General features: G+C 43.2%; 1 protein-coding gene across 6 annotated transcripts in view; it reads left to right on the plus strand.

The window, feature by feature from the left end:
• The window catches only part of LOC137384696 (BTB/POZ domain-containing protein KCTD8-like), a 352,009-nt gene extending 331,668 nt beyond the window's left edge, over positions 1 to 20,341 (plus strand). For 2 of the 6 annotated variants that reach the window (XM_068059280.1, XM_068059202.1), the window contains exon 6: positions 19,943 to 20,341. In XM_068059280.1, the coding sequence (XP_067915381.1) occupies positions 19,943 to 20,341 (399 nt within the window). Of the gene's footprint in view, positions 1 to 19,883 lie in introns of all 6 variants that reach the window. The other 4 variants (XM_068059366.1, XM_068059458.1, XM_068059031.1 and 1 more) reach the window with 3 other exon arrangements.
• Positions 20,342 to 27,150: the final 6,809 nt, after the last annotated feature.

The raw sequence follows: 27,150 nt of genomic DNA on the forward strand, positions 1-27,150 counted from the left end.
CCTTAAAAATGTCCAAAGACTCTGCTTCCACCGTCTTCTGTGGAAGAGAATTCCAAAGACTCACGACCCTCTGAGAGAAAAAAAATTGTCCTCATCTCTGTCTTAAATCGGCGATGCCTTATTTTTAAATAATGACCTGTAGTTCTAGATTCTCTCACAAGAGGAAACTTCCTTTCCACACCCACCCTGTCAAGACCCTTCAGAATCTTATATGTTTCAATCAAGTCATCCCTTACCCTTCTAAACTCCAGCGGATACAAGCCTAGCCTGTTCAACCTTTCCTCATAAGACAACCCACCCATTCCAGGTATTAGTCTAGTAAACCTTCTCTGAACTGCTTCCAACACATTTACATCCTTCCTTAAGTAAGGAGACCAATACTGTACACAGTACTCCAGATGTGGTCTCACCAATGCCCTGTATAACTGAAGCATAACCTCCCTAGTTTTGTATTCAATTCCCCTCACAATAAACAATAACATTCTATTAGCTTTCCTAATTACTTGCTGTACCTGCATACTAACCTTTTGCGATTCATGCACTAGGACACCCAGATCCCTCTGCATCTCAGAGCTCTGCAATCTCTCACCATTTAGATAATATGCTTCTTTTTTATTCTTTCTGCCAAAATGGACAATTACACATCTTCCCACATTATACTCCATCTGCAAGATATTTTTCCAATCACTTAACCTATCTATATCCCTTTGTAGCCACCTTATGTCCTCTCCACAACTTACTTTCTGACCTATCTTTGTGTCATCAGCAAATTTGGCAACCATATCTTTGGTCCCTTCATCCAAGTCATTTGTATAAATTGTAAAAAATTGAGGCCTCAGCACTGATCCCTGTGACATACCACTCGTTACATCTTGCCGACCAGAAAGTGACCCATTAATGCCTACTTTCTGTTTCCTGTTAGCTAGCCAATCTTCTATCCATGCCAAAATGTTTCTCCCTACGCCACGAGATTTTATTTTCCGCAATAACTTTGATGTGGCACCTTATCAAATGCCTTCTGGAAATCTAAGTACAGTACATCCACTAGTTCCCCTTTATCCACAGCACATGTTACTTCTTCAAAGAACTCCAATAAATTGGTTAAGCATGATTTCCCTTTCACAAAACCATGTTGACTCTGCCTGATTGCCTTGAATTTTTCTAAGTGCCCTCCTATAACATCTTTAATAATAGCTTCTAACATTTTCCTTATGACAGATATTAAGCTAACTGGCCTGTAGTTTCCTGCTTTCTGTCTCCCTCTCTTTTTGAATAAAGGAGTTACATTGGCTATTTTCCAATCAAATGGAATCCTCCCCAAATCTAGGGAATTTTGGTAAATCAAAATGAACGCATCAACCATTTCGCTAGCCACTTCTTTTAAGACCCTAGGATGAAGTCCACCAGGACCCAAGGACTTGTCAGCCCGCAGCTCCAACAGTTTGCTCAGTATCACTTCCCTGATGATTGTAATTTTCTTGAGTTCTTCCCTCCCTTCTATTTCCTGATTTACAGCTATTTCTGGGATGTTACCTGGACCCTCAATAATGAAGACCGATGCAAAATATCTATTCAATTCATCTGTCATCTCCTTAATTTCCATTATTTATTCCCTAGACTCACTTTCTATAGGACCAATGCTCACTTTGTTAACTCTTTTCTTTTTTAAATATCCATAGAAACACTTACTTTCTGTTTTTATATTTCTAGCCAGCTTTCTCTCGTACCCTAATTGTTCCCTCTGTATTAATCTTTTAGTCGTTCTTAGCTGCTTTTTATATTCTGTTCAATCTTCTGACCTGCCATCCAGCTTCACAGAATTATTTGCTTTTTCTTTAAGTTTGGTACTATCTTTAACTTTTTAGTTAACCACAGATGGTGGGTCCTCCTCTTGGAATTTTTCTTTCTTATTGGAATGTATCTATTCAGTGTATTCTGGAATATCCCCTTAAAATTCTGCCAATGCATCTCTATTGACCTATCCCTTAACCTACTTTGCCAGTTCATTTTTGCTATCTCTGCTTTCATGCCCTCATTATTGCCCTTATTTAAGTTTAAAATACTGGTCTCAGACCCCTCTTCACTCCCTCAAAATGAATGTAAATTTTAATCATATTATGGTCGCTGCTGCCTAGGGGCACCTTCACTATGAGGTCATTAATTAATCCTATCTCATTGCACAATACCTGGTCTGGTATAGCCTTCTCTCTGGCTGGCTCCAGAATGTGCTGTTCTAAGAAACTATCCTGAAAACATTCTATGAACTCCTCATCTAGGCTCCTCATTTGCCCATCTGATTTTTCCAGTCTATTTGCAGATTAAAATCCCCCATGATTATCACTGTACCTTCCTGACAAGTTCCTATTATTTCTTCCATAATGCCCTATTCTACCGTGTGGTTACTGTTAGGGGGCCTGTACACCACTCCCACAAGTGACATCTTGCCTTTATCATTTCTCATAGAGCCAAACTGCTTCTACATCCTGGTTTCCTGAACTTAGGTCATCCCTCTCTATTGTGCTAATACCATCATTAATTAACAGGGCCAGCCCTCCACCTTTTCCTAGCTTCCTGTCCTTCCTAAATGTCATGTACCCTTCAATATTCAAGTTCCAATCTATGCCATCCTACAGCCATGTCTCTGTAATGGCTATCAGATCATACTTATTTATTTCTATTTGCACTATCAGTTTATCTGTTTTGTTTCAAATGCTACCTGCATTCAGATACAGAGCCTTTAGTTTTGTCCTTTTAATATTTTTGTAACCTCTAGCCTTGTCTGCTGATTTACTCTTAGATTTATACTCACTGTTCCTTCCTGTTTATATTTTCCCAAATTAATACCTTTCTCTCTTGCCTTGTCTCTACTCTTTGATTCACCACATCTTCCCAAATTTGATCCCTTGCCCCCACTATTTAGTTTCAAACCCTCTCTACTTCCCTAGTTATGTGGATCACTGGAACAATGGTCCTAGCACAGTTCAGGTGTAGACCATACCAATGATATAGCCCCCACTTTCCCCAGTACTGCTGCCAGTGCCTCATGAACTGGAACACACTTCTACCATACCAGTCTTTCATCCACGCATTCATTTCTCTAATTTAATTTGCCCTACTCCAATTTTCACATGGCTCAGATAATAATCTAGAGATTATTACCTTTGAGGTTCTGTTTCTTAATTTGGTGCCTCGCTCCTCTTACTGACTATGCAGAACCTTTGTCCTTGTCCTGCCTATGTTGTTGGTACTTACATGGATGACTGGATCCTCTCCCTCCCACTGGAAGTTCCTCTCCAGCCCTGAGCAAATTTCCCAAATCCTGGCCCTGGGCAGGCAACACAGCCTTATGGACTTCCGCTCTTTGCTGCAGAGAACAGTGTCAAAACTCCTCACTATATTCTTCCCTACTACCACTAATTTCCTTTTTGCTCCTCCCACTTGAATGGCTTCCTATACCATAGTGCCATGGTCAGTATGCTCATCCACACTACAGCCCTTGCTGTTGTCCAAGCTGCAAGCACCTCGAATTTGTTCCTGAATTGCAAGGGCTGAGGCTCCTCCACTCCCATCTTCTTGATCCCCTTACCTGCCTGACTCGCAGTCACACCCTCCTGACCCTGACTACTGACCAAAACAGATGACCCTATCCTAAGGGATGTGACTGCCTTCTGGAACAAAGTATCCAGGCAACTTTCTCCCTCCCTGATGCATCGCAGTGTCTGCAGCTCAGCCTCCAGCTCAATGACTCTGAGCTGAAGCTCCTCAAGTCGAACACTTACTACAGATGTGATTGCCATGGATTGCAGAGGCGTACAGGAACTCCCACATACTGCAGCCATGACACATCATCTGTCCTGCCATCTTTATTTTGTTAATTGAATTAAATTTATTTTTTCTTAAATTAATTGATTGTTCTCCTCCTTTCCAAACTCCATCACTTACCAAATTCTCTTCTTCACACTCTGTGCCCTCCAGCAGCACTCCGTGCAATCCAAGCAGCACTGAGAGTCCCCTGAATTTATACTGTCTGAAACAATGATGTGTCAGCTTTGCTGGAGCTCAGAAACCACTTTAAGCTAGCTACTTAATTAACTAGCCACAGCTACTCTCAGAGAACCTGCATGCCCGTTTAAAACTGTAAAAAGCTTATCTTGCATCTTAAACAGTAATTTCAGTTAATTGCAAAATGTAAACAAAACAAAAACTAGACTTTCGAGCGATTAACCCCTAAAATCTCCTCACTTAACAAACTCCCTTTTAAAATTTTCAACCTTGTGTTCAAATTTCTCAATGGGCTCCCCACACCCTGGCAGTATTTTGTGCTGGAGACGGGGCTCCTGACGCTGTACCGAAAAGGCGGGGGGAGCCCAGCCTCTGCCTTTTCGTGCCCCCCTGGAGCAATCCTCCAGCCTGTTTGCTTCAAATTTTTAGGAGGCAGGCTCCCTGGCCCTTTAAACACTATAAAGGGACAGGGAGCCTGCCTCCAAGAGCTGCTGACAAATCAGAGGGCAGGCAGCTCACAGTATCGGCAGTGCCACCGGGGATGGTGGCCACTGCCAGTACTGCAGAGGGCCTCATACCCAGGCCCAGTGGTGAAAACCCAGAACATAGGTAGGTGAGGTGGGGTTGCTGGAGACAATCCGGAACGCCCAGGTGAGATAAAATGGGGGCGGGGGGGGGGGGGGAGGTGGTGGTTCAGTCCAGTGGATGAGGGGTCCCGGTGGGGATCAAAGAAATGGCTGACCAACTAAATGAATACTTTAGTTTAGAGATACAGCACTGAAACACGCCCTTCAGCCCACCGAGTCTGTGCTGACCATCAACCACCCGTTTATACTAATCCTACACTAATCCCATATTCCTACCACATCCCCCCCACCTGTCCCTCTATATTTCCCTACCACCTACCTATACTAGGGGCAATTTATAATGGCCAATTTACCTACCAACCTGCAAGTCTTTTGGCAGGAAACTGGAGCACCCGGAGAAAACCCACGCAGACACAGGGAGAACTTGCAAACTCCACACAGGCAGTACCCAGAATTGAACCCGGGTCGCTGGAGCTGTGAGGCTGCGGTGCTAACCACTGCGCCACTGTGCCGCCCTTTGGTTCTGTCTTCACAAAGGAGGACACAAATACCACACCAAAATGTTGGGGAACACAGGGTTAAGTGAGAGAGAAGAACTGAAGGAAATCAGTATCAGTAGAGAAATGGTGTTGCGGAAATTGATGGGATTGAAGGCCGATAAATCCCCAGGGCCTGATGGTATGCATTCCAGTGTACTTAAGGAAGTGGCCCTAGAAATGGTGGATGCATTGGTGGTCATCTTCCTAGATTCTATAGACTCTGAAACAGTTTCTACAGATTGGAGGGTAGCTAATGTAACCCCACTATTTAAAAAGGGAGGTAGAGAGAAAGCAGGGAATTATAGACCAGTCAGCCTGACGTCGGTAGTGAGGAAAATTCTAGAGTCCATTATCAAAGATTTTATAGCAGAGCACTTGGAGAACAGTGGTAGAATCGGGCAGAATCAGCATGGATTTACAAAAGGGAAATTAGGCTTGACAAATCTACTAGAATTCTTCGAGGATGTAACTAGTAGAGTTGATGAGGGGAAGCCAGTGGATGTGGTTTATTTGGACTTTCAGAGGCTTTCGACAAAGTCCCACATAAGAGATTAGCATGTAAAATTAAAGCGCATGGGATTGGGGATAGTGTATTGTGATGGATAGAAAATTGGTTGGCAGACAGGAAACAAAGAGTAGGGATAAATGGGCTTTTTCCAAATGGCAAGCAGTGACTAGTGGGGTACCGCAGGGATCGGTGGTAGGACACCAGCTATTCACAATATATATTAATGATTTAGATGAGGAACTAAATGTAATATCTCCAAATTTGCAGATGACACAAAACTGGGTGGGAGGGTGAGTTGTGAGGAGGATGCAGAGAGGCTTCAGAGTGATTTGGACAAGTTAAGTCAGTGGGCAAATGCATGGCAGATGCAGTATAATGTGGATAAATGTGAGGTTAGCCACTTTGGTAGCAAAAACAGGAAGGCAGATTATTATCCAAATTGCTATAAACTGAGAGAGGGGAAGATGCAACGAGACCTGGGTGTTCTCATACACCAGACACTGAAGGTAAGCATGCAGGTCCAACAGGCAGTAAAAAAGGCAAATGGTATGTTGGCCTTCATAGCGAGAGGATCCGAGTACAGGAGCAGGGATGTCTTGCTGCAATTCTACAGGGCCTTGGTCGGACCACATCTGGAATATTGTGTGCGGTTTTGGTCTCCTTATCTGAGGGATGATGCTCTTGCTATAGAGGGAGTGCAGTGAAGGTTTACCAGACTGATTCCTGGGATGGCGGGACTGAGTATGAGGAGAGATTGAGTCGGTTAGGATTATATTCGCTGGAGTTCAGAAGAGTGAGGGTGGATCTCATAGAAACCTATAAAATTCTAACAGGACTTGACAGGGTAGGTGCAGGAAGGATGTGCCCGATAGTGGGGGAGTCCAGAACCAGGGGTCATAGTCTTAGGATACGGGGTAAACCTTTCAGGACTGAGATGAGGAGAAATGTCTTCACCCAGAGAGTGGTGAGCCTGTGGAATTCGCTACCACAGAAAGCAGTGGAGGCCAAAACATTGAATGTTTTCAAGAAGGAGTTAGATATAGCTCTTGGGTCTAAAGGGATCAAAGGGTATGGGGCAAAAGCAGGAACAGGTTACTGAGTTGGATGATCAGCCTTGATCATAATGAATGGCAGAGCAGGCTCGAAGGGCCAAATGACCTACTCCTGCTCCTATTTTCCATGTTTCTATGTGGGGTAAAGTTGTTCCCGGAGGTGGTCTTCCAGGGGGCACAAATTAGCCACCGAGGGGGACCACCCACCCAAGCCCACAGGGAGAGCACCTCATTTTACAAGGCATCTTCCTGTGTAGTGGAGGCCCCCCCGTTGTTGGTAAGATCACACAGGTGGTGTGTAGAGACACTTACTTGTCCTTTAATAGGCCACTTAAGGGCCTCAATTGGGCGGGAAGGCGTTGTCGGCCTAAGCCGCCCCCGTGAAGACTGCTGGGCGCAGGGAGGTAATGGGACCTCCGCCCCGCTGTCCACCCTGCTATCAGCTGCAATGTTCGTACCCCCCACCTCCGATCCCACCTCGAGGGGGCCCATAAACTCCCAGTCCCTATCTCTGTAACCTCCTTCAGCCCTACAATCCATTGCGAAATGTGTACTCTTCCAGTACTGGCCTCTTGAACAACCCCAATTTTAATCACTCCTCTATTGGCAGCTTTGCCTTCAGCTGCCATGACCCTAAACTTTCAAATTCCCTCCCTAAATCTCTCCACCTCTCTCTCTTCCTTTAAGACTCTTTGAAATTTTTGAGCATGTGACCAGGTGTGTAGATAAGGGTAGTGCAGTTGATGTAGTTTACATGGATTTCAGCAAAGCCTTTGACAAGGTCCCACATGGGAGACTTATCAAGAAAGCAAATGCACATGGGATACAGGGTAATTTGATAAGGTGGATTCAAAATTGGCTTAGCTGTAGGAGACAGAGAGTGATGACAGCTGGCTGTTTTAGTGACTGGAAGCCAGTGTCCAGTGGCATACCACAGGGATCAGTGCTGGGTCCCCTATTGTTTGTCATTTATATAAACGACATAGATGACTATGTGGGGGGTAGGATCAGTCAGTTCGCGGATGACACAAAGATTGGCCGAGTGGTTAACAGTGAGGTTGAGTGTCTTGGGTTAAAGGAAGATATAGATGGGATGGTCAAATGGGCAGAACAGTGGCAGATGGAATTTAACCCTGAAAAGTGTGAGGTGATACACTTTGGAAGGAGTAATGTGACACGGAAGTATTCAATGAATGGCTTGACACTGAGAAGTTCCGAGGAACAAAGGGACCTTGGCGTGTTTGTCCATAGATCTCTGAAGGCAGAAGGGCAGGTGAATAGGGTGATGAAAAAGGCATATGGGACACTTGCCTTTATCAATCGAGGCATAGATTACAAAAACAAGGAGGTCATGTTGGAGTTGTATAGAACTTTGGTAAGGCCACAGCTGGAGTACTGTGTGCAATTCTGGTCGCCACATTATAGGAAGGATGTGATTGCACTGGAGGGGTGCAGAGGCGATTCACCAGGATGTTGCCTGGGATGGAACATTTAAGCTATGAAGAGAGGTTGGATAGGCTTGGGTTGTTTTTGCTGGAGCAGAGAAAGACTGAGGGGTGACCTGATCGAGGTGTACAAGATTATGAGGGGCATGGACAGGGTGGATAGGGAGCAGCTGTTCCCCTTAGTTGAAGGGTCAGTTACGAGGGGACACAAGTTTAAGTTGAAGGGCAGGAGGTTTAAGGGGGATTTGAGGAAGAACCTTTTTACCCAGAGGGTGGTGACGGTCTGGAATGCCCCGCCTGGGAGGGTGGTAGAGGCGGGTTGCCTCACATCCTTTAAAAAGTACCTGGATGAGCACTTGGCATGTCATAACATTCAAGGCTATGGGCCAAGTGCTGGCAAATGGGATTAGGTAGACAGGTCAGGTGTCTTTAATGCATCGGTGCAGACTTGATGGGCCGAAGGGCCTCTTCTGCACTGTATTATTCTGTGATTCTGTGAAGACGCCTTTACACCTACCTCTTTAACCCAGCTTTTGGTCACCTTTCTTAATACCTCTTAAGTGGCCTGTTGTCCAATTTTGTCCGATAACGCTCCTGAGAAGTGCTTTAAAATGTTTTACTACATTAAAGGTGCTATATAAATACAATTTGTTGTTGTTGTAAGCAGACTTCATCCCCAATAATCTAGAGTACATCTTTTACTGCCTAATATCTTGTTAAATGGTCATAATCCAGGATTGCAACATGGAAACTTGGCTGAGAATACCAGCTACTGTAATATTGTGCGTTTTGTCACATGTATTGTCTTCTCTTTGCAGAAGACTGAAACGCATTCTACTGAGAAATAGTTGACTGTAAACCAACAAACAAGCTTTACATAAAATATATGAATAATCAGAAGGTGCTTTAGACAATGAGAATGGTTAATTTCCTGTGGTCCATGATAATAAAAAGAAAATAAAGGTGCAATCTTAATGACCCCCGATGCATGGGTCTACTTTCAAGTACAACTATTCCAAAACAAGTTGATTCTGGCTTTTTACTGCAGCCTGCAAGGGTACACCTTGCCTATCTCTGAGAGAGTGAGAATCTCTTGGGTTTGGTGTAATAATCCAACAATCATTAAAGGGTTCTAGATTAAGCTTACTCTTAAAACAACAACTTAGATTTATATATCACCTTTAATGTAATCAAACATACCACAGTGTTTCATAGGAGCTTTATAAAATAAAATATGACACTGAGCCGCAAAAGGAGATATTAGGTCAGATGACCAAAAACTTGATCAAAGAGGTAGATTTTAAGGAGTGTCTTAAAGGAGGAAAATGAGGTAGAAAGACAGAGAGGTTTAGGGGGGGAAATTCCAGAACATACAGCCTAGGCAACTAAAGGCACAGCCACCAATGGTCGAGCGATTAAAATCGAGGATGCTTAAGAGGCCAGAATTAAATGAGTGCAGATATCTCGGACTGGAGGAGATTACAGAGATAGGGAGGGTCCAGGCCATGGGAGATTTGAAAACAAGGATGAGAATTTTAAAATCAAGACGTTGTTTGACCAGGAGCCAATGTGGGTCAATGTGGGTCATCACAGGGGTGATAGGTGTAGGGGACTTGGTGCAATTTAGGACATGGGCAGCAGAGTTTTGGATGATTTCAAGTTTACGGAGAGCAGAATGTGGGAGACCAGCCAGGAGTTCATTGGAATAGTCAAGTCTAGAGGAAACAAAGACATGAATGAGAGTTTCAGCAGCAGAGGAGCTGAAACAGGGGCAAAGTTTCGTTTTAGTTTAGAGATACAGCACTGAAACAGGCCCTTCGGCCCACCGAGTCTGTGCCGACCATCAACCACCCATTTATACTAATCCTACACTAATCCCATATTCCTACCACATCCCCACCTGTCCCTATATTTCCCTACCACCTACCTATACTTGGGGCAATTTATAATGGCCAACTTACCTACCATCCTGCAAGTCTTTTGGCTTGTGGGAGGAAACCGGATCACCCGGAGAAAACCCACGCAGACACAGGGAGAACTTACAAACTCCACACAGCCAGTACCCAGAATTGAACCCGGGTCGCTGGAGCTGTGAGGCTGCAGTGCTAACCACTGCGCCACTGTGCCGCCCAATGTTGCAATGTTACAGAGGTGGAAATAGGTGGTGTTAGTGACGGTGTGAATATGTGGTCAGAAGCTTATCTCGGGGTCAGATGTTGCAAACAGACTGGTTTAATCTTAGACTCTTGCCAGAAAAGGCATAGAATCAGTAGCTAGGGAACAAAGTTTGGAGCGGGTACTGAAAACAATGGCTTCAGTCTTCCCAGTATTTAATTGGAGGAGATTTCTTCTCACCCAGTACTGGATGTCAGGTAAGCAGTCTGATAATTTAGCAACAGGAGAGGAGTTGAGAGAGGTGGTGAGGTAGAGCTGGGTGTATCAGCGTACATTTGAAAAGTTAATGCTGTGCTTTTGGATGATATCACTGAGGGGCAGCATGTAGATGAGAAATAGGAGGGGCTCAAGGGTAGATCCTTGAACCCAGAGGTGACGGTGTAGGAGCAGGAAGAGAAGCCATTGCAAGTGATACTCTGGATATGATCAGGGAGAAAAGAATGGAACCAGGTGAGAGCAGTTCCACCCAGCCAGATGACAATAGGGAGACGTTAGAGGAGGAGGATGTGGCTGACCATGTCAAAGAAGGATGAGACGGGAAAGTTTACCTTTGCCACAGTTACATCGCGACTTTGATGAGAGCTGTTTCAGTACTTTGACAGTGGCGGAAACCTGATTGGAGAGATTCAAACATGGAGTGTCAGGAAAGATAAGCATGGATTTGAGAGGTGACAACATGTTCAAGGATTTTGGAGAGAAAAGGGAGGTTGGAGATGGGATGGCAGTTTGCAAGGATGGTATGGTCAAGGGTTGATTTTTTGATTCATTGTCCATTGATTTCATCGTTTAATTAGACTAGAATTATTGCCTATCACCATTGAAACAGTTTTTGTTAGTGTATGTAGATTCTTGTCAATGACTGTTGACTGTGCATACCTACTGAATGACCTCCTCGGTGTCTTCAAATGAAGACCCAATTGCTGAAATCATCTCTTCACCAATCATGTCAGATTGGTCTCCTCTATCTACTATCCTGGTCAATTATCATCTAAACCAATATGCTAGATAACAATCCAGTGTTAATCATTGGTTACTATCTTTGACTCATTATAAAACACTGTTTGATTCCTATCAGAATTGTAAATTCATTAATGATTTCAAAGATATCTAATGTGGTGTGCTGCGAAGGAGAGTTGCAATGAACTCTGATGTATGAGATCCCTGTTTTAGAACAAAGAACAAAGAACAAAGAACAGTACAGCACAGGAACAGGCCATTCGGCCCTCCAAGCCTGCGCCGATCTTGATGCCTGTCTAAACTAAAACCTTCTGCACTTCCGGGGTCCGTATTCCTCTATTCCCATCCTATTCATGTATTTGTCAAGATGCCTCTTAAACGTCGCTATCGTACCTGCTTCCACCACCTCCCCTGGCAGCAGGTTTCAGGCACTCACCACCCTCTGTGTAAAGAACTTGCCTTGCACATCCCCTCTAAACTTTGCCCCTCGCACCTGAAACCTATGCCCCCTAGTAACTGACTCTTCCACCCTGGGAAAAAGCCTCTGACTATCCACTCTGTCCATGCCGCTCATAACTTTGTAAACTTCTGTCATGTCTCCCCTCCACCTCCGTCGTTCCAGTGAAAACAATCTGAGTTTATCCAACCTCTCCTCATAGCTAATGCCCTCCAGACCATGCAACATCCTGGTAAACCTCTTCTGTACCCTCTCCAAAGCCTTCACGTCCTTCTGGTAGTGTGGCGACCAGAATTGCACGCAATATTCTAAGTGTGGCCTAACTAAAGTTCTGTACAGCTGCAGCATGACATGCCAATTTTTATACTCTATGCCCCGACCAATGAAGGCAAGCATGCCGTATGCCTTCTTGACTACCTTAACCACCTGCGTTGCCACTTTCAGTGACCTGTGGACCTGCACTCCCAGATCTCTCTGCCTGTCAATACTCCTAAGGGTTCTGCCATTTACTGTATACTTCCCACCTGTATTAGACCTTCCAAAATGCATTACCTCACATTTGTCCGGATTAAACTCCATCTGCCATTTCTCCGCCCAAGTCTTCAACCGATCGATATCCTGCTGTATTCTCTGACAATCCTCATCACTATCCGCAACTCCACCAACCTTTGTGTTGTCCGCAAACTTACTAATCAGACCAGCTACATTTTCCTCCAAATCATTTATAAATTCTACAAAGAGCAAAGGTCCCAGCACTGATCCCTGCGGAACACCACTAGTCACATCCCTCCATTCAGAAAAGCACCCTTCCTCTGCTACCCTCTGTCTTCTATGACCGGGTCAGTTCTGTATCCATCTTGCCAGCTCACCTCTGATCCCGTGTGACTTCACCTTTTGTACCAGTCTGCCATGAGGGACCTTGTCAAAGGCTTTACTGAAGTCCACATAGATAACATCCACTGCCCTTCTTTCATCAAACATCTTCGTCACTTCCTCAAAAAACTCAATCAAATTAGTGAGACACGACCACCCCTTCACAAAACCATGCTGCCTCTCGCTAATAAGTTCGTTTGTTTCCAAATGGGAGTAAATCCTGTCCCGAAGAATCCTCTCTAATAATTTCCCTACCACTGATGTAAGGCTCACCGGCCTATAATTTCCTGGATTATCCTTGCTACCCTTCTTAAACAAAGGAACAACATTGGCTATTCTCCAGCCCTCTGGGAGCTCACCTATAGCCAATGAGGATGTAAAGATTTCTGTCAAGGCCCCAGCAATTTCTTCCCTTGCCTCCCTCAGTATTCTGGGGTAGATCCCATCAGGCCCTGGGGACTTATCTACCTTAATGCTTTGCAAGACACCCAACACCTCCTCCTTTTTGATAATGAGATGACTGAGACTATCTACACTCCCTTCCCTAGGCTCATCATCCACCAAGTCCTTCTCTTTGGTGAATACTGATGCAAAGTACTCATTTAGTACCTCGCCCATTTCCTCTGGCTCCACACATAGATTCCCTTCTCTGTCCTTGAGCAGGCCAACCCTTTCCCTGGTTACCCTCTTGCTCTTTATATACGTATAAAAAGCCTTGGGATTTTCCTTAATCCTGTTTGCCAATGACTTTTCATGACCCCTTTTAGCCCTCCTGACTCCTTGCTTAAGTTCCTTCCTACTGTCTTTATATTCCTCAAGGGATTCGTCTGTTCCTAGCCTTCCAGCCCTTACGAATGCTTCCTTTTTCTTTTTGACTAGGCTCACAATATCCCGCGTTATCCAAAGTTTCCGAAACTTGCCAAACTTATCCTTCTTCCTCACAGGAACATGCTGGTCCTGGATTCTAATCAAATGACGTTTGAAAGACTGCCACATGTCAGATGTTGATTTACCCTCAAACAGCCGCCCCCAATCTAAATTCTTCAGTTCCTGCCTAATATTGTTATAATTAGCCTTCGTCCAATTTAGCACCTTCACCCGAGGACTACTCTTATCCTTATCCACAAGTACCTTAAAACTTATGGAATTATGGTCACTGTTCCCGAAATGCTCCCCCACTGAAACTTCGACCACCTGGCCGGGCTCATTCCCCAATACCAGGTCCAGTACGGCCCCATCCGCAGTTGGACTATCTACATATCGTTTCAAGAAGCCCTCCTGGATGCTCCTTACAAATTCTGCCCCATCCAAGCCCCTAGCATTAAGTGAGTCCCAGTCAATATAGGGGAAGTTAAAATCACCCACCACTACAACTCTGTTACCTTTACATCTTTCCAAAATCTGTCTACATATCTGCTCCTCTACCTCCCGCTGGCTGTTGAGAGGCCTGTAGAAAACCCCCAACATCGTGACTGCACCCTTCCTATTCCTGAGCTCCACCCATAGTGCCTCGCTGCACGACCCCTCCGAGGTGTCCTCCCGCAGTACAGCCGTGATATTCTCCTTAACAAGTAATGCAACTCCCCCACCCCTTTTACATCCGCCTCTATCCCGCCTGAAGCTTCTAAATCCTGGAACATTTAGCTGCCAATCCTGTCCTTCCCTCAACCAAGTCTCTGTAATAGCAACAACATCATAGTTCCAAGTACTAATCCAAGCTCTCAGTTCATCTGCCTTACCTGTTATACTTCTCGCATTGAAACAAATGCACTTCAGACCACTGGTCCCTCTGTGCTCCGCAACATCTCCCTGCCTGCTCTTCCTCTTAGTCTTACTGGCCTTATTTACTCGTTCCCCCTCATTTATTTCACTTGCTGTCCTACTGCTCTGGTTCCCACACCCCTGCCACACCAGTTTAAACCCTCCCGAGTGACGCTAGCAAACCTCGCAGCCAGGATATTTGTGCCCCTCCAGTTTAGATGCAACCCGTCCTTCTTGTACAGGTCCCATCTGTCCCTGAAGAGATCCCAATGGTCCAGATATCTGAAACCTTCCCTTCTACACCAGCTGTTCAGCCACATGTTTAGCTGCACTATCTTCCTATTTCTAGCCTCACTGGCACGTGGCACAGGGAGTAATCCCGAGATTACAACCCTGGAGGTCCTGTTTTTTAACTTTCTACCTAACTTCCTAAACTCCCCCTGCAGGATCTCGTCACTCTTCCTGCCTATGTCATTGGTACCGATGTGTACCACAACCTCTGGCTGTTCAATGTTTTAGCAAACATTGTCCCCTGTCCAAGATCCTCCTGTGTTTCTGCTTCTACGCAGCCTTTTTGTCTGACCCTTATGGCTGTAACAATGAATAATTGAACAGCTCAAAATAAAAAAGAGCTTTGTATTGCCTTCTCACAATCAAATGATGTGCATTTGTATATGAGCTAAATGCTCTTCATGCTAACCAAAAAAGCAGAAAAAGCTGGACAATCACAAGGTCAGCCACCACTTGAAACCCCAAAACAGATTAATACTTAGGGCAGGCTCTTCAATGAGAATTGAAGAATATCTTTTCTAATGCTTACAACAATGGAGGTAATTTTTTCTTAAGGCAATAGTGTTAAATGGGCAATGTTCGATCAGCTGCCTGTTATAGACCTCACCCAATTTTAATTCCCATTGACTTCAATACTTTGAACGGAAGAGCAGGCCAGAAGGGCCGAATGGCCTACTGCTGCTCCTATTTCTTATGTACTTATGCATGACCTTCTCCTGCAATGTGCTCGTGACATCCTTGCGAGTTGTTCAGACAATGTAGCTGTCATGGTCAATTAGTTGATATGGAATGTGTCAGATGAGGTGTGGGGAAATGAGGGTTGCAATAGCAGTGAGCTTGAAGAGAAGGAGGTGAAATGTAACGCAGTGACCGTAGGAAACTGGAGAAGTGGGTATCAAGACTGTAGGTGGTGAAAGTATGAGCAGAAAGTATAAGTATTCTTACAGTGACAACTCTGATGAGGTCATTGACCTTTTTGCAGCCCTGTCTTTGGTGATAAGCTCCTGGTTTTTGGTTTTGTGTCCTCTGGGGTCACAGAATCTCCCTCTTCCTGGGCCAGGGCCTTCAAAGTAGCATTGGAAACCTGCTGGTCCGATCTGCAGGTCTTGCAGCCATCTCTGTGTTCAGAAGTGTTTCTCTAGTGTTTGCAGCTGGAATGCACCTCCCCTTTAAAAGGTGCAGGTTACATTTAAGTGGTATTAAAGAAGCCCAATTTCCAACTCTGCCAAACAGACATGCAGTTTATGTAGCACTCCTTTCAATCCTGAATCATTTTAATGAGGTCCCAGCACTAATATAGCATGCTGCCTGGGAGCACATGGACAGGTGCAAGCATTGCGTGACCTGCCTCTTGCATGCCTGTTTTTGGGTGCAATTAAATTTCTAGACGAATGTTTGGACATCAGGTGGAGATAGTGTTGAGCTTGGCTAACACTCAAAACTTATTGTCTAGGATTACATATAATTAACAGCAAATTAAGTAAGGTACTGGGAGACTGATACCACTTGTTCAACTATACTTAGGGCGGCACAGTGGCGCAGTGGTTAGCACCGCAGCCTCACAGCTCCAGCAACCCGGGTTCAATTCTGGGTACTGCCTGTGTGGAGTTTGTAAGTTCTCCCTGTGTCTGCGTGGGTTTCCTCCTGGTGCTCCGATTTCCTCTTACATGCCAAAGACTTGCAGGTTGATAGGTAGATTGGCCATTATAAATTGCCCCTAGTATAGGTAGGGGCAGGGAAATATAGGGACAGATGGGGATGTGGTAGGAATATAGGATTAGTATAAATGGGTGGTTGATGGTCAGCACAGACTCGGGCCGAAGGGCCTGTTTCAGTGCTGTATCTCTAAATAAATATATATACCTAACATGAGTCACAGTCCTCGGGAAGAGAACATATTAAAAAGTGGTGTGTAACTATTATTTTAACTTTATTTAAAGGGGAGTTGATTATATAAAGCAATTTAATGGTTTAGATGACAAGCATAAACATATAATTCATCTGAAGCCAATTCTACTACTGCCTTGTAATTCTGTCTGTAGCTATCTACTATTCCATATCTATCAATATAAGAAGAATTCTTGTGTCTGGTGTCAGTCCAAGGTTCCCACTGCTGAAGTGTCACTTTTTGGTGTCTATGAAGTGATAAAGTGCTACTTTTGTGCATTTTTATTTGTTGTCCGTTTTCACAAAACCAACCAAGTACATTCCGAGACTTCTTTTTCAAATTCTTTCTTAAATAATTTACTGCAAATGTATTTAATACCCTTTTTATACACTGATTAATTCAGAAAACCAAACAATCATGAAGTAAGAAACCAACCAGTCATCTTGAAAAAAGGCAACATATTTTCAGTTACCATGACAATTCCCCATTCCACCCCAGGCATTTTATTGAATTCTCAGCCTGAGTTCACTCCAACACTTCTTCTCACCTCTCAATGCAAACTTTGCTGCTGTGCCTTGACCTGCTCTATTTTGAAGGATCTCAGCCATATATGCCTCTTCTTTGCCTGACCCGAGGCTATTCTCCTTGATAACATCTCTTGATCATTCCCTAAAACTCCTGATTTTCTCACATATGCACTGGGCTGAATTTTACCAGCCCTCTAGAGATGGGCAGGAAGGGGGAGGGGGCACAGGAGGCCCCATAAAATAGTGAGGGAAGGTGGCAGGTGGAGTGCCCATCACCTTCCCAATGCCATTTAATTCAGTCAGGGTGAGGAAGGCCTGAGGATGGTCTTCCTGCCCAGTGGCCAATTGAAGCCCTTATGTGGCCATTAATGGCCACGTAAGGGCCTCATCCCACTGCTGCTGGTAATTCGCCAGTGGCTGGTGGGAGCCCCACCATATGGGGAGGTCGTCCAGTAAAACCGAGCAGCCTTCCTGTAGGCTGATTAGGGGTTGGGGGGCCCTCCTGCTTGGGCAATCTGTGGCCCACGGAGGGCTCCCAGTGGCAAAGGCCAGCCCTGTACCAACAGCACCCTCCAGCCCTCAACAACACCTCCCCCCCCACCTTTGCCAGGGACTGCCTGACTGACCCTGGTGAGCCTATTCCCACTTACCTCCTCTTCGAGGCTCCAGCACTGCCACAGTCCCCGTGGCGCTGCTGGGACTTCTGAGATGCCAGCTCTTTGATTGGCCGACAGCTCTTGGAGGTGGGATCGCCAACCTTAAATGGACATGGTTCCTGGTGTGGGCAATTAATTGTCTGTGCACCATAAAATGCATCCGGAGATATCCCCAAAATGAACGAGGCTGGGTTCCCTGCTGGCTGCATAAAATCCAGCCTGCTGTTTCTGGCTCCACCTGATAATCTAGAGCATGAGCATAGCTCAGACCTTCCCTTCCCAGTGATTAGAACCCCTCTTGTTCTTTCAGCCCCTACCCACTCATGCTCTACTCATTCCCCAGGCTGCGTCTGCTCTTTTTTGGTGCTTCATCCCTGCTTCCAAAGTCCTCCCCCCGCTTTATGCCTGGTTTTTCCCAGGCCCCTCTAATGCCTTCCCAGACCCAGAAGTTAACACATATTTGTATTGATTCAGCACTTCCTCTGGCAATTAACCCACAGGGTAGATTGTAGATTCTCAAAAGGCAGCAGGCAGGTTATCACAGTCAGAGCTTTGCAGATGGGAGGGTTCCTATTCCCTTTGGGACCATTTCATTCCTTGTAAAGCTGCTGGGTCCTGGGGCCATCATGTTCATTGACTCAGTTCCTGTCAATGTTGCTCCCTGTGAGAAATGTTTTTTTGTCGGTTTCTAGGTCTGTTACATTTCTGCTAACTGAGAATTTCCTGAAGCACCTTTGGAAGCATTTTTCCCCAAACTAATGCTGTTTTCTCTGTAGATTCTGAAGCCCAGTTTTCTGTGAATTATCATTTCATGTTCAGGCTATGCAGTCCCTTCCTGCCCCAGGATGCCTGCTGTCTCACATCCACTCCAGTCATCATTATCTTCCATACCCTTTCCCAACTCCAGTCTGTCTACTTCCATTGCAGGCATGGTTTCGCCCTCCATCCCCCACCCCTGGCCCCCAATGCCCACTCCCTCTCAGGATTTGGTCTGCTGCTCTCTCCCAGCCCCAAACCTCCCCCCACCCACCCACCCACTTTCTCTAACACTCTCATGTTGCAACTGGCAAGTGAAAGGATCTGATTGCTGTTGCTTGTAAATATTTTGACTCCCTAAACTCCCTGAGAACAGTTTAGTGAAGGACTGGGATAAGGTTAAGCACCAACCCTCCTCAGCCTGTTGTAAATCTGTCTCCCAACATTCCAAGAAAAAAATTGTTGAAGCAGACCAATCAGTTGATGATGGAAATGGTGTCAGAGCTGCTGCCTAAGATATTGAGAGGTGTGATCTCTTGGGTTATTATGTAACTGAAGTTTTTCCAGGATGGTCAGACACTTCCATGGGAACTTTAAGGATTGGGCTGATGCTGGATAGCTTTACACCGAAGGACCGGTGATTATCAAAGAGATGGGAGTCCATGAGTGCTTTCAATTTGCTATGAGAGAGAGGGGAATGAGAGAGGGGGAATGGGCAAAAAAGTATGGGCGATATGTATAGAGTGGAAGGTAAAATGATGGACTGAAAATTACATACAGAAGAAAGAGAAACGCACAATGAGAGAAACTGGAGGTGTAGTGGAGAGAGGTGACAATGGAAGGAGACACTCAAGTGTAAAAAGAGACAGAGAGAGATGACAACAAAAGAAAGTATGTAAGAACCATACAGAGAATCGAGGGGGTTTGAAATAATGGAATAAAAACAGAAAGGCAAAGTGAAGGGGAGAAGCACAGGGGCACAAATTCTATGTTCATCTGTGAACAATTCCACAGGAGATGATAGGAACACGGGGAAGTACCGTTTGGATCAGCCAGTATCCTTCCATTTCCCAGTAGCTGTTATGTCTCCTCAAAAGACCTGCTGTGCCGAATCCCATGGGCTGACTCTGCCAATGCTCATCATTTTCACAAACCCAGGTCTGAGAAATTCTTATGTTACTGGGCGTTAGGCTTTGAAAGTGATAGTAATTCATGCACATTTTTTCTCAGGTGGTTGTGAACTATTTATTAGGGTGTCGTGCCACAGAACTTCCACATCTTCCCTTAGTGACTTCAAAAGGAAGGTATAGTTTTGTTGTCTTGTACCAGTGCATGATGCAGTGAAACAAAGTAATGAAAATGTCTGTGAGTAATTTTTTGTTTTATCAGCCCTTTTCTAACTTTAATAGGAGGACTACAAAGACCAGCCTCACCAAAGTCGGAATGTGATGGTAGGAAACCTGATAAGGGAGAAAAAGGAATGGAAAGTGCGACGTCTTGTAACGAGCTCTCCAGCTCCAGTTGTGAAAGCCAGTCAGAAGGCAGCACTCCGCAGGAAAATGTCGCTTGTGCAGCGCAGTCCGCACCACCTCAGCCTAACACCCTAACACTGGATCGGCCTTCCAAGAAAGCCCCCGTTCAGTGGATGCAGCAGCCCGACAAACGCAGAAACAGTGAACTCTTCCAAACGCTGATGAACAATTCCCGTGACTCAAGCCTCTGCAAAAAGAAAATTAACGAAAAGCTGAGCGTTGAGGATGAAATGAAAAAATGCATCCAGGATTTTAGGAAGATCAAAATACCTGTTCAGTTTCCAGAGCGTAAGCGCCCATGGCAGTCTGAATTATTACAGAAATATGGACTTTAAATGAAAACAAAAGACTGGCTGCAGCTTGAGCTCTGTTTGAAATAAGGGTTTGTGGTTCTCAGTCACCTGCTGTCCGTCTTATATTTTTTGTCTTATCTAATGAATTGTGATGATTGTAAAAAAAACTGAACAACGTCTGTCAGCTGATCAGTCAGAAACAGTCCTGTATATGACATGAGGCGTACCTTGTATGCTTAGAAAAAACAAGTTAGTTCACTGGATTCAAACATTTCCAGTAGGTTCACCTGATCTGCTGGCAAGCCATGCAGTTGGATTATTTATCTGTTGTGGCACGTTTCTGTCTGATTAATGACAGTAGCAAAACTAATGGATTCTCCACCAGTGCATCGATGTGTCAGAAACAGTTATGCATGGGCTTAAAGATAGGATGTGATGCAGCTCTAGCAAACTTAAAAGGTTGCAGTCATTGTCGTTATAAGATCATGCCGGCCACTACCAGCTAGCTGCCGTTGTATTGTTCTCTATTAACACAAGTTAATAGTTAATAACACAAGTGAAATCTCCAGTTTGGTTATATTCTTAGAATAGTCACTTTTAATTTAGCAATAGTTTGCATAATTTTAACACAAATAGAAACCAAATGCCAAGACTTAAGTTAAAATATTTTTGAAGAATTTACAGTATTCCCAGTTTTAGGCATTACAGTGCTTAAACAAACACTAAAATACCAAAAAAATCTGTTGTCTAACTGCGTTCATTCCTCGGCTATTAAAATTGAATGAAAACAGAGCGATTAAAAAAAAAGTGCAATATTTTTGGGATATGAATGCCTCGGTTAAAGGTGTTCTCTGTGCGTGAGGGAAGATTTTCCTGGATCTGTGCCCGGGTGCAGTGGACTGTCTGGGCGCAGTAACTATCGGAAAATCAGTATCATCAGAATCACCAGTAAAGGAATCCAGCCGACTTTCATGCATATTGAAGGGAAATCAGGCACTTTGGTTATCCAAGCTCCCTTATATTCTTTATAAACATATTTGCAATTTTGCGACACTAGAATGTAGAGCAAATCTCCCCCCCCCCCCCCCCACCCCCGTCCCCTAATTTCGTAATGACTTTGGTTATAGATTTAGTTTGATTGACATAAATGCATTTCATAAAGAGCAATTCAAAATCCAAACACATTTATGAATAATTCATGCATACTTTAAACTGCAATTTCTTAAAAAAAGTTAATGTTATTTTGTTTTTTAATTGAAGATTTACAGAAGATTTTTTATATTGGTATGATATGCTGCGGTAAATTGAGCTGGCCCTCCAGAGTTTACAGTAAACCAGAATAATATAAACGCTTTAAATTGTATTGACATATCCGCTTACAGGATTGTATAGCAATCTATTAAGATAGCGACACTGTCATCATGATAATACACTTGGTAAACTGTTTTTCATATAAGTGAAAGCTTATGCCGCAAAACTGATAATTACGTTGAAACCCATCATTGCATCACTTGCAGTCGATGTCATTATGACAGAAATAACATTCAGTTCTACTCCCTCACCTCAACAAGATAAAAGTTTGCAAATATTTTCTCACAAAGTCATTACTTTTTGAATGAAATTAATGGATAGGAAAATATTATCTGGTCCATCAAGTCTGTCCCATCTAGTCATGTTGTGCTAAGCACGGTGATCCCCAATGCTGCCTAACCATCAGCAGAGCTGAATGAATCCCACCCTTGACTGTCATTGTTAACTAGGCTTCTTCCAGGTTATCAGTTTGCCTTTCTCACCTGGGAAGTAAAAGTGGGCAGTGGTTAAAAACTATCTTGAAAGAAGTGAGTTCTTTCCCACATCACTGAAGTGTGTTTCCCATTGGCTGGAGCAAAAATTATTATTTATATTACAGAACTCCTCAGACTGCAAGGAGCAGCCCTCCAAACCCAGGAAGGTGGTGAAAAAAAAATGAAACATGTTATCTCAATGAAAATGAGAGAGGAATATGACCAAGCTTTCAGGTGGAAAACATTTGCTTACAAAAATGCTTTCCGTCCCCAAGTTCAAAATTGAAATCTGCGTTTTAATTAATATTAAGAAGCAGCACACTTACCATTGAAGGCTTTAAAAATGTACTTTAGCCAAAATCCCAATGGGCCTAAACTGCCAAACAAATATGACAGTGCAGAGCATATGGCCGCCTAAAGGGTGGGATATGAACTCCATGTTAAATTGCAAGATGGGATCTCCCATCGTAGCTTTGGTGGTAGATCAGATGGAACCTTGGATAACCAACGTATATGGTCAGGGTTTCTGCCAATCTTCCACTGAAGTTATGATGGGAGATCAGGAGAACCCTTATGGAAATTCTATCCCATGATGCTCTTATAGGAAACTCTATCTGTGCTTCAGAAAATAAACATCAACGGTTGATAAAATATGTTTCATTTTTATAGACAAGAATTATCACAGCCAATAGGCTAACTTTCCTATATTGCTTATTGTAATAAGCAGCATCACTAAAAAAAAAATTATCAGGTCATTATCACATTGCTGTTTGTGGGAACTTGCTGTGTACAAATTGGCTGCAGTGTTTCCTACATTGTAACAGTAACTACACTTCTAAAGTACTTCATTGGCTTAAAGTGCTTTGGGATGTCCTAAGGTCATGAAAGGTGGTGCATGAATGCAAGTCTTTCTTTCCTTTCAATGTTATTACTGTCTTTGAAATAATGATATTGGTATTTAAAATTCCCATTTTTTTATTTACTGTGCATAACCATTATTAAGCTAGATGTGAATTAACCCGAGAAAATTTCACATTTGTCTCTGCTATTCTGGCAGTTTTTAAATTAAATGGAGTTTTTTTCCAGCACTGAGCAAGAAGGCTGGTTGCAAGCTGATAGTTGTTTTAGAGTATGAGCTGGAACAATTACAAATGGGACATGATTACGTACTGGCTGTTAACTTTATTGTTCAGTGCCATCACTTTCCAACCTATAAGTCTCCTTACAAGAAAGAAGTGGATTCAGTTCTCCAACAAAAACTTTGCGTAGAAATGCAGGATTGTTGTCACTTACAACAAAGACAAGATTTGTCAATACAGATTAAATCCTGTAAAGTGATATAACCATGATCTCTTTTGCTGTGTGTTGTCACAAGTAATGTAACGTTCTTGATGGTTTGGTCTGTTTGATGCTACTTTTACCTTTTATCCCTTTAAAAATGGCTACTTCACTTAAAAGCAAGTTGAATGTGTTTTGCTTAAAGAGGGATTATCTCCTTTTAAAAATTAAAACAAATATTTCAATCCTTCGTGTTTTTTCAATTTTTTACTTCTGATTTTTTCTTTAATTAGTGAATATTAATATATAATTTCATAACTGAATTGGAGGTGTTAGTGAGCCAGGCAATGCGAGGGAGATAAAGCCCTCAATAATAATCTTGAAACTGCATAACTGTGTTCTTGAAGTCAGTCCAAATAACACAGCATCTTTGATACAGTTAGAGAAATGGTCAAACAGACAAACAGGTAAGTTGAGTTCCTTCGATTGGCTTTGCTTACAGATCTTTGCTAAAGCAAGGGTGGACAAATACTGCTCCTAAAAAGATTAGCCGTCCGATTCTTGTTGGTTACCTAGGGGCCTTCCCCATGGAGATGTAATTTGTGTCTGATCTGTTGCAGTAGATCAAGTCATAAATGATTGAAACATCAAAGGTTGGTTCTTATGCCATAAAATCCTTTGAAGTACAGTCTTCTCTCAGGTCAGATGTAATGGCTCCTTCAAAAAAAAGCTGTTTCTTCAGTATCATTGGCATTTAAAATACCGAAAAATAGAAATAACTGAAAGGATGTTGAGGCTAAACAGAGCTCTTAATAAAGATTTGGCTTATCAATCAGGCTATGGGATAGAAACATCTGAACACTTATTGTGTTCATCAGAAATTTCTTTGAGCTTATTTAATTTTAATGCCTCTGAATAAATCAATGAAAAGGAAAATTGGGCGGGATGTATTATGGGCAACCAATCCATTTTTGTCCATTTGGCCTCTCTAACCCTGCTGAAGCTGAATTTTACCTCCAAGAAATCGTACAAACTCATTAAGAGTTTGTCTTCTAATAGCACTAACTGCAATTTCTAGGCTTTTATTTTTAAACAACCTGGTTACAAACAATAAGGCAGAGTGTGTTGTAGAAATGTTCCTTCATTAATTGTCCTAAAATCTTGGTTGAAAGAATAATTGATAGATTTTTCCAGTATAATAAACTCTGATAATTTGAATTGATTTGCATATCAATTTGCTCCAAAACTTGTCAGAAATCACCAATTAGCCAAAATCACATAAGAAATATCCAAGACATATAATAGCCAGGACTAAAACTGTTTTGAAGAATCTGATATGTTTGTCTTATTTAAGTACCACAAAATGTGGCACCCACAATTTTTCCCATTGACGCATCTAACTTCCAGCCAACTGATGGAATTAGCTTTTGGCATTTAATGAAAGTGTTATGCTGTTTTTAGTGCCAATGTTGTGATCATTTTGTGCCATTCTAAGGCTCATCCTGATGAGTGCAATTTCAGCTGAGTATTTTCATTGACATTGGAAAAGTTGACTTGCTGTTGAGAGGAACTGACTGTAATCTAATCTGCTGTACAAATCTACTCCACTGTAGTTTAGCGGGTATTCAAATGTGATGTGATGAACGAACACTTTATTAAAAATGGAACTGCATTGAGCACAGACTGTCAGGATACCTTAAATGGGGAATCTTTTGAGTTGTGGGGATAAGTTTTTGTTTACATCACCAGGCTAGTCTTCTGGAAAAACAGATTATCTGTTCGCTGTAGACTCCGCTGATTTTCATCCAATTTATTTAATTGGAATGAGGATTGTTTGAGGGTAGATTTCACAATTGGTGGACAATCTGCTCGACCAGATTACCATTGAAGCTTACAATATGCACCGTGGTTTGGAATTTAAGGCAGTCTCTGACTGCAATCTGTGACAAAAAGAGTCAAAATTATGATTCAGATATTCTAATTTCTACAGTGATATTGCGGGTTGTGTAAAATAAGATACACTTCTTCCTCAAATAATAGAGTCATGGTATTTCCTTTCCCAATGAAAACAACATTCCTTTGGCAATCTCACAATCAAATTCCTACTTGTAATTCACCCAACAGTTTCACATGATGAAATAATGGATGGATTTCCCCACCCAGAGCAATATCTGAACAGTTATCTGACTGCACAATAGAGTCACTGGAAGGCCCAGTCCACTTTGAGAACTAGGCCTAATTTGCATGGAGCCAGTGGCTATAGCTGGCAACTGAACTCTCCTGTCCGGGTACCACAATATTAGATGGCCTGGCTGGCCTGCGGGTCGGAGGAAGGTATGTTCCTGGTGAGAAGAGAAAGGGCAATTTGAGGAGGGAGGAAGAATCAGAGTGGAAACAGGAGTGTAGAGGCTGGAATGGTGGAACATGGAGGAACACTCCAGCTTTACTCGGTCCCACAAATATGAAAAGGATTGTCTTCAGCACACACTCCATCCAGCCCAGTTAGAAAAACACCATTGGAGCCTACTGATGGTGTAGGACCCTGATTTCCATTTTAAATGAGTCTACTGCCTAATTTAGAAAGCTGCTCTTGTCGCTCAGCAGTAGTCGTTGGTAAACACTGCCATGGCTACAGCAATGCCCACCATTTGCAGGGCACCACCTCCTCCTTTTGGACGGAAAGGTGAAAGATTCTACAGTTGATTTAACATGACGCTTTGTACTGGCAGCATCTATTAGTCACAATAAGATTACAATGAAAAAAATGCATAAAATTCAACAAATATCCTCAAAATACAATGATGGAAAAGCAGATGAATGAAAATGTCATTGCAGGATTTATAAGCACAATTTTAATTTGACAAGGACTTTTCACTTCCAATGAAATACAGATCGGGAACACCACTGTTTTTACATACACCATGCTATTGTCCAATCCATAGGTTCTCAAATGAAGAACCCTTAGAAATGGAGGAAATGAACGCTGATTTAAAATTAAACCAACCATATGTGAGCACAATTCAAGCACTATTATAGAACCTAAAGGCGGAACATTCCATAGGTCTGAAGGCAAAGGCCTACAAGATATGCTGTTAAATGGATGTGCCTGCTAGAGGGAGCTCTAATATTTCATATAAAAACAGAAAATGTTGGAAAAACTCAGCAGTTCTGGCAGCATCTGTGTAGAGAGAAACAGAGTTAATGTTTCAGGTCGATTACCATCATCACACCATCTAATATTTCACAGTTTACTGAGGGTGGACCTAGTACTTCAACTGTGCAACACTCCACATACTTTTATCAAATGCATGGCATGGATATTTTGATATTTTTAAGCCATAGCTTACTGTTCAAAAGGAAGATTCAAGGGCTTCAGAGTAAACATGTTCCCACAAAGAAAAAGGGTGAGATGGCCAAATCTACAGCCCCATGGATGTCAAGGAGCTTACAGAGTAAGATAAGGCAGAAAAGGAAAGCTTATGGCCGACGCCGAGAACTCAATACCACAGAAAGCCGAGAGGAATAGAAAGTGGAGGGGTGAAATCAAAAAGGAAATTAGGAAAGCAAACAGAGGGCATGAAAGAATATTGGCAAGCAACATCAAGGTGAACCCAAAGATGTTTTATCAATACATTAAGAGTAAGAGGATAACTAAAGAGGTCTTCCTTTTTCCTCAACCGAGGAATTCCCCCCCCACTATGGTTGACAGGGCCCTCAACCATGTCCGGCCCATTTACCGCGCCTCCACCCTCACCCCTTCCCCTCCCTCCCAGAACCGCGACAGGATTC

Source organism: Heterodontus francisci, chromosome 1 (genome assembly GCF_036365525.1).
Source record: "Heterodontus francisci isolate sHetFra1 chromosome 1, sHetFra1.hap1, whole genome shotgun sequence".
Lineage (NCBI taxonomy): Eukaryota > Metazoa > Chordata > Chondrichthyes > Heterodontiformes > Heterodontidae > Heterodontus > Heterodontus francisci.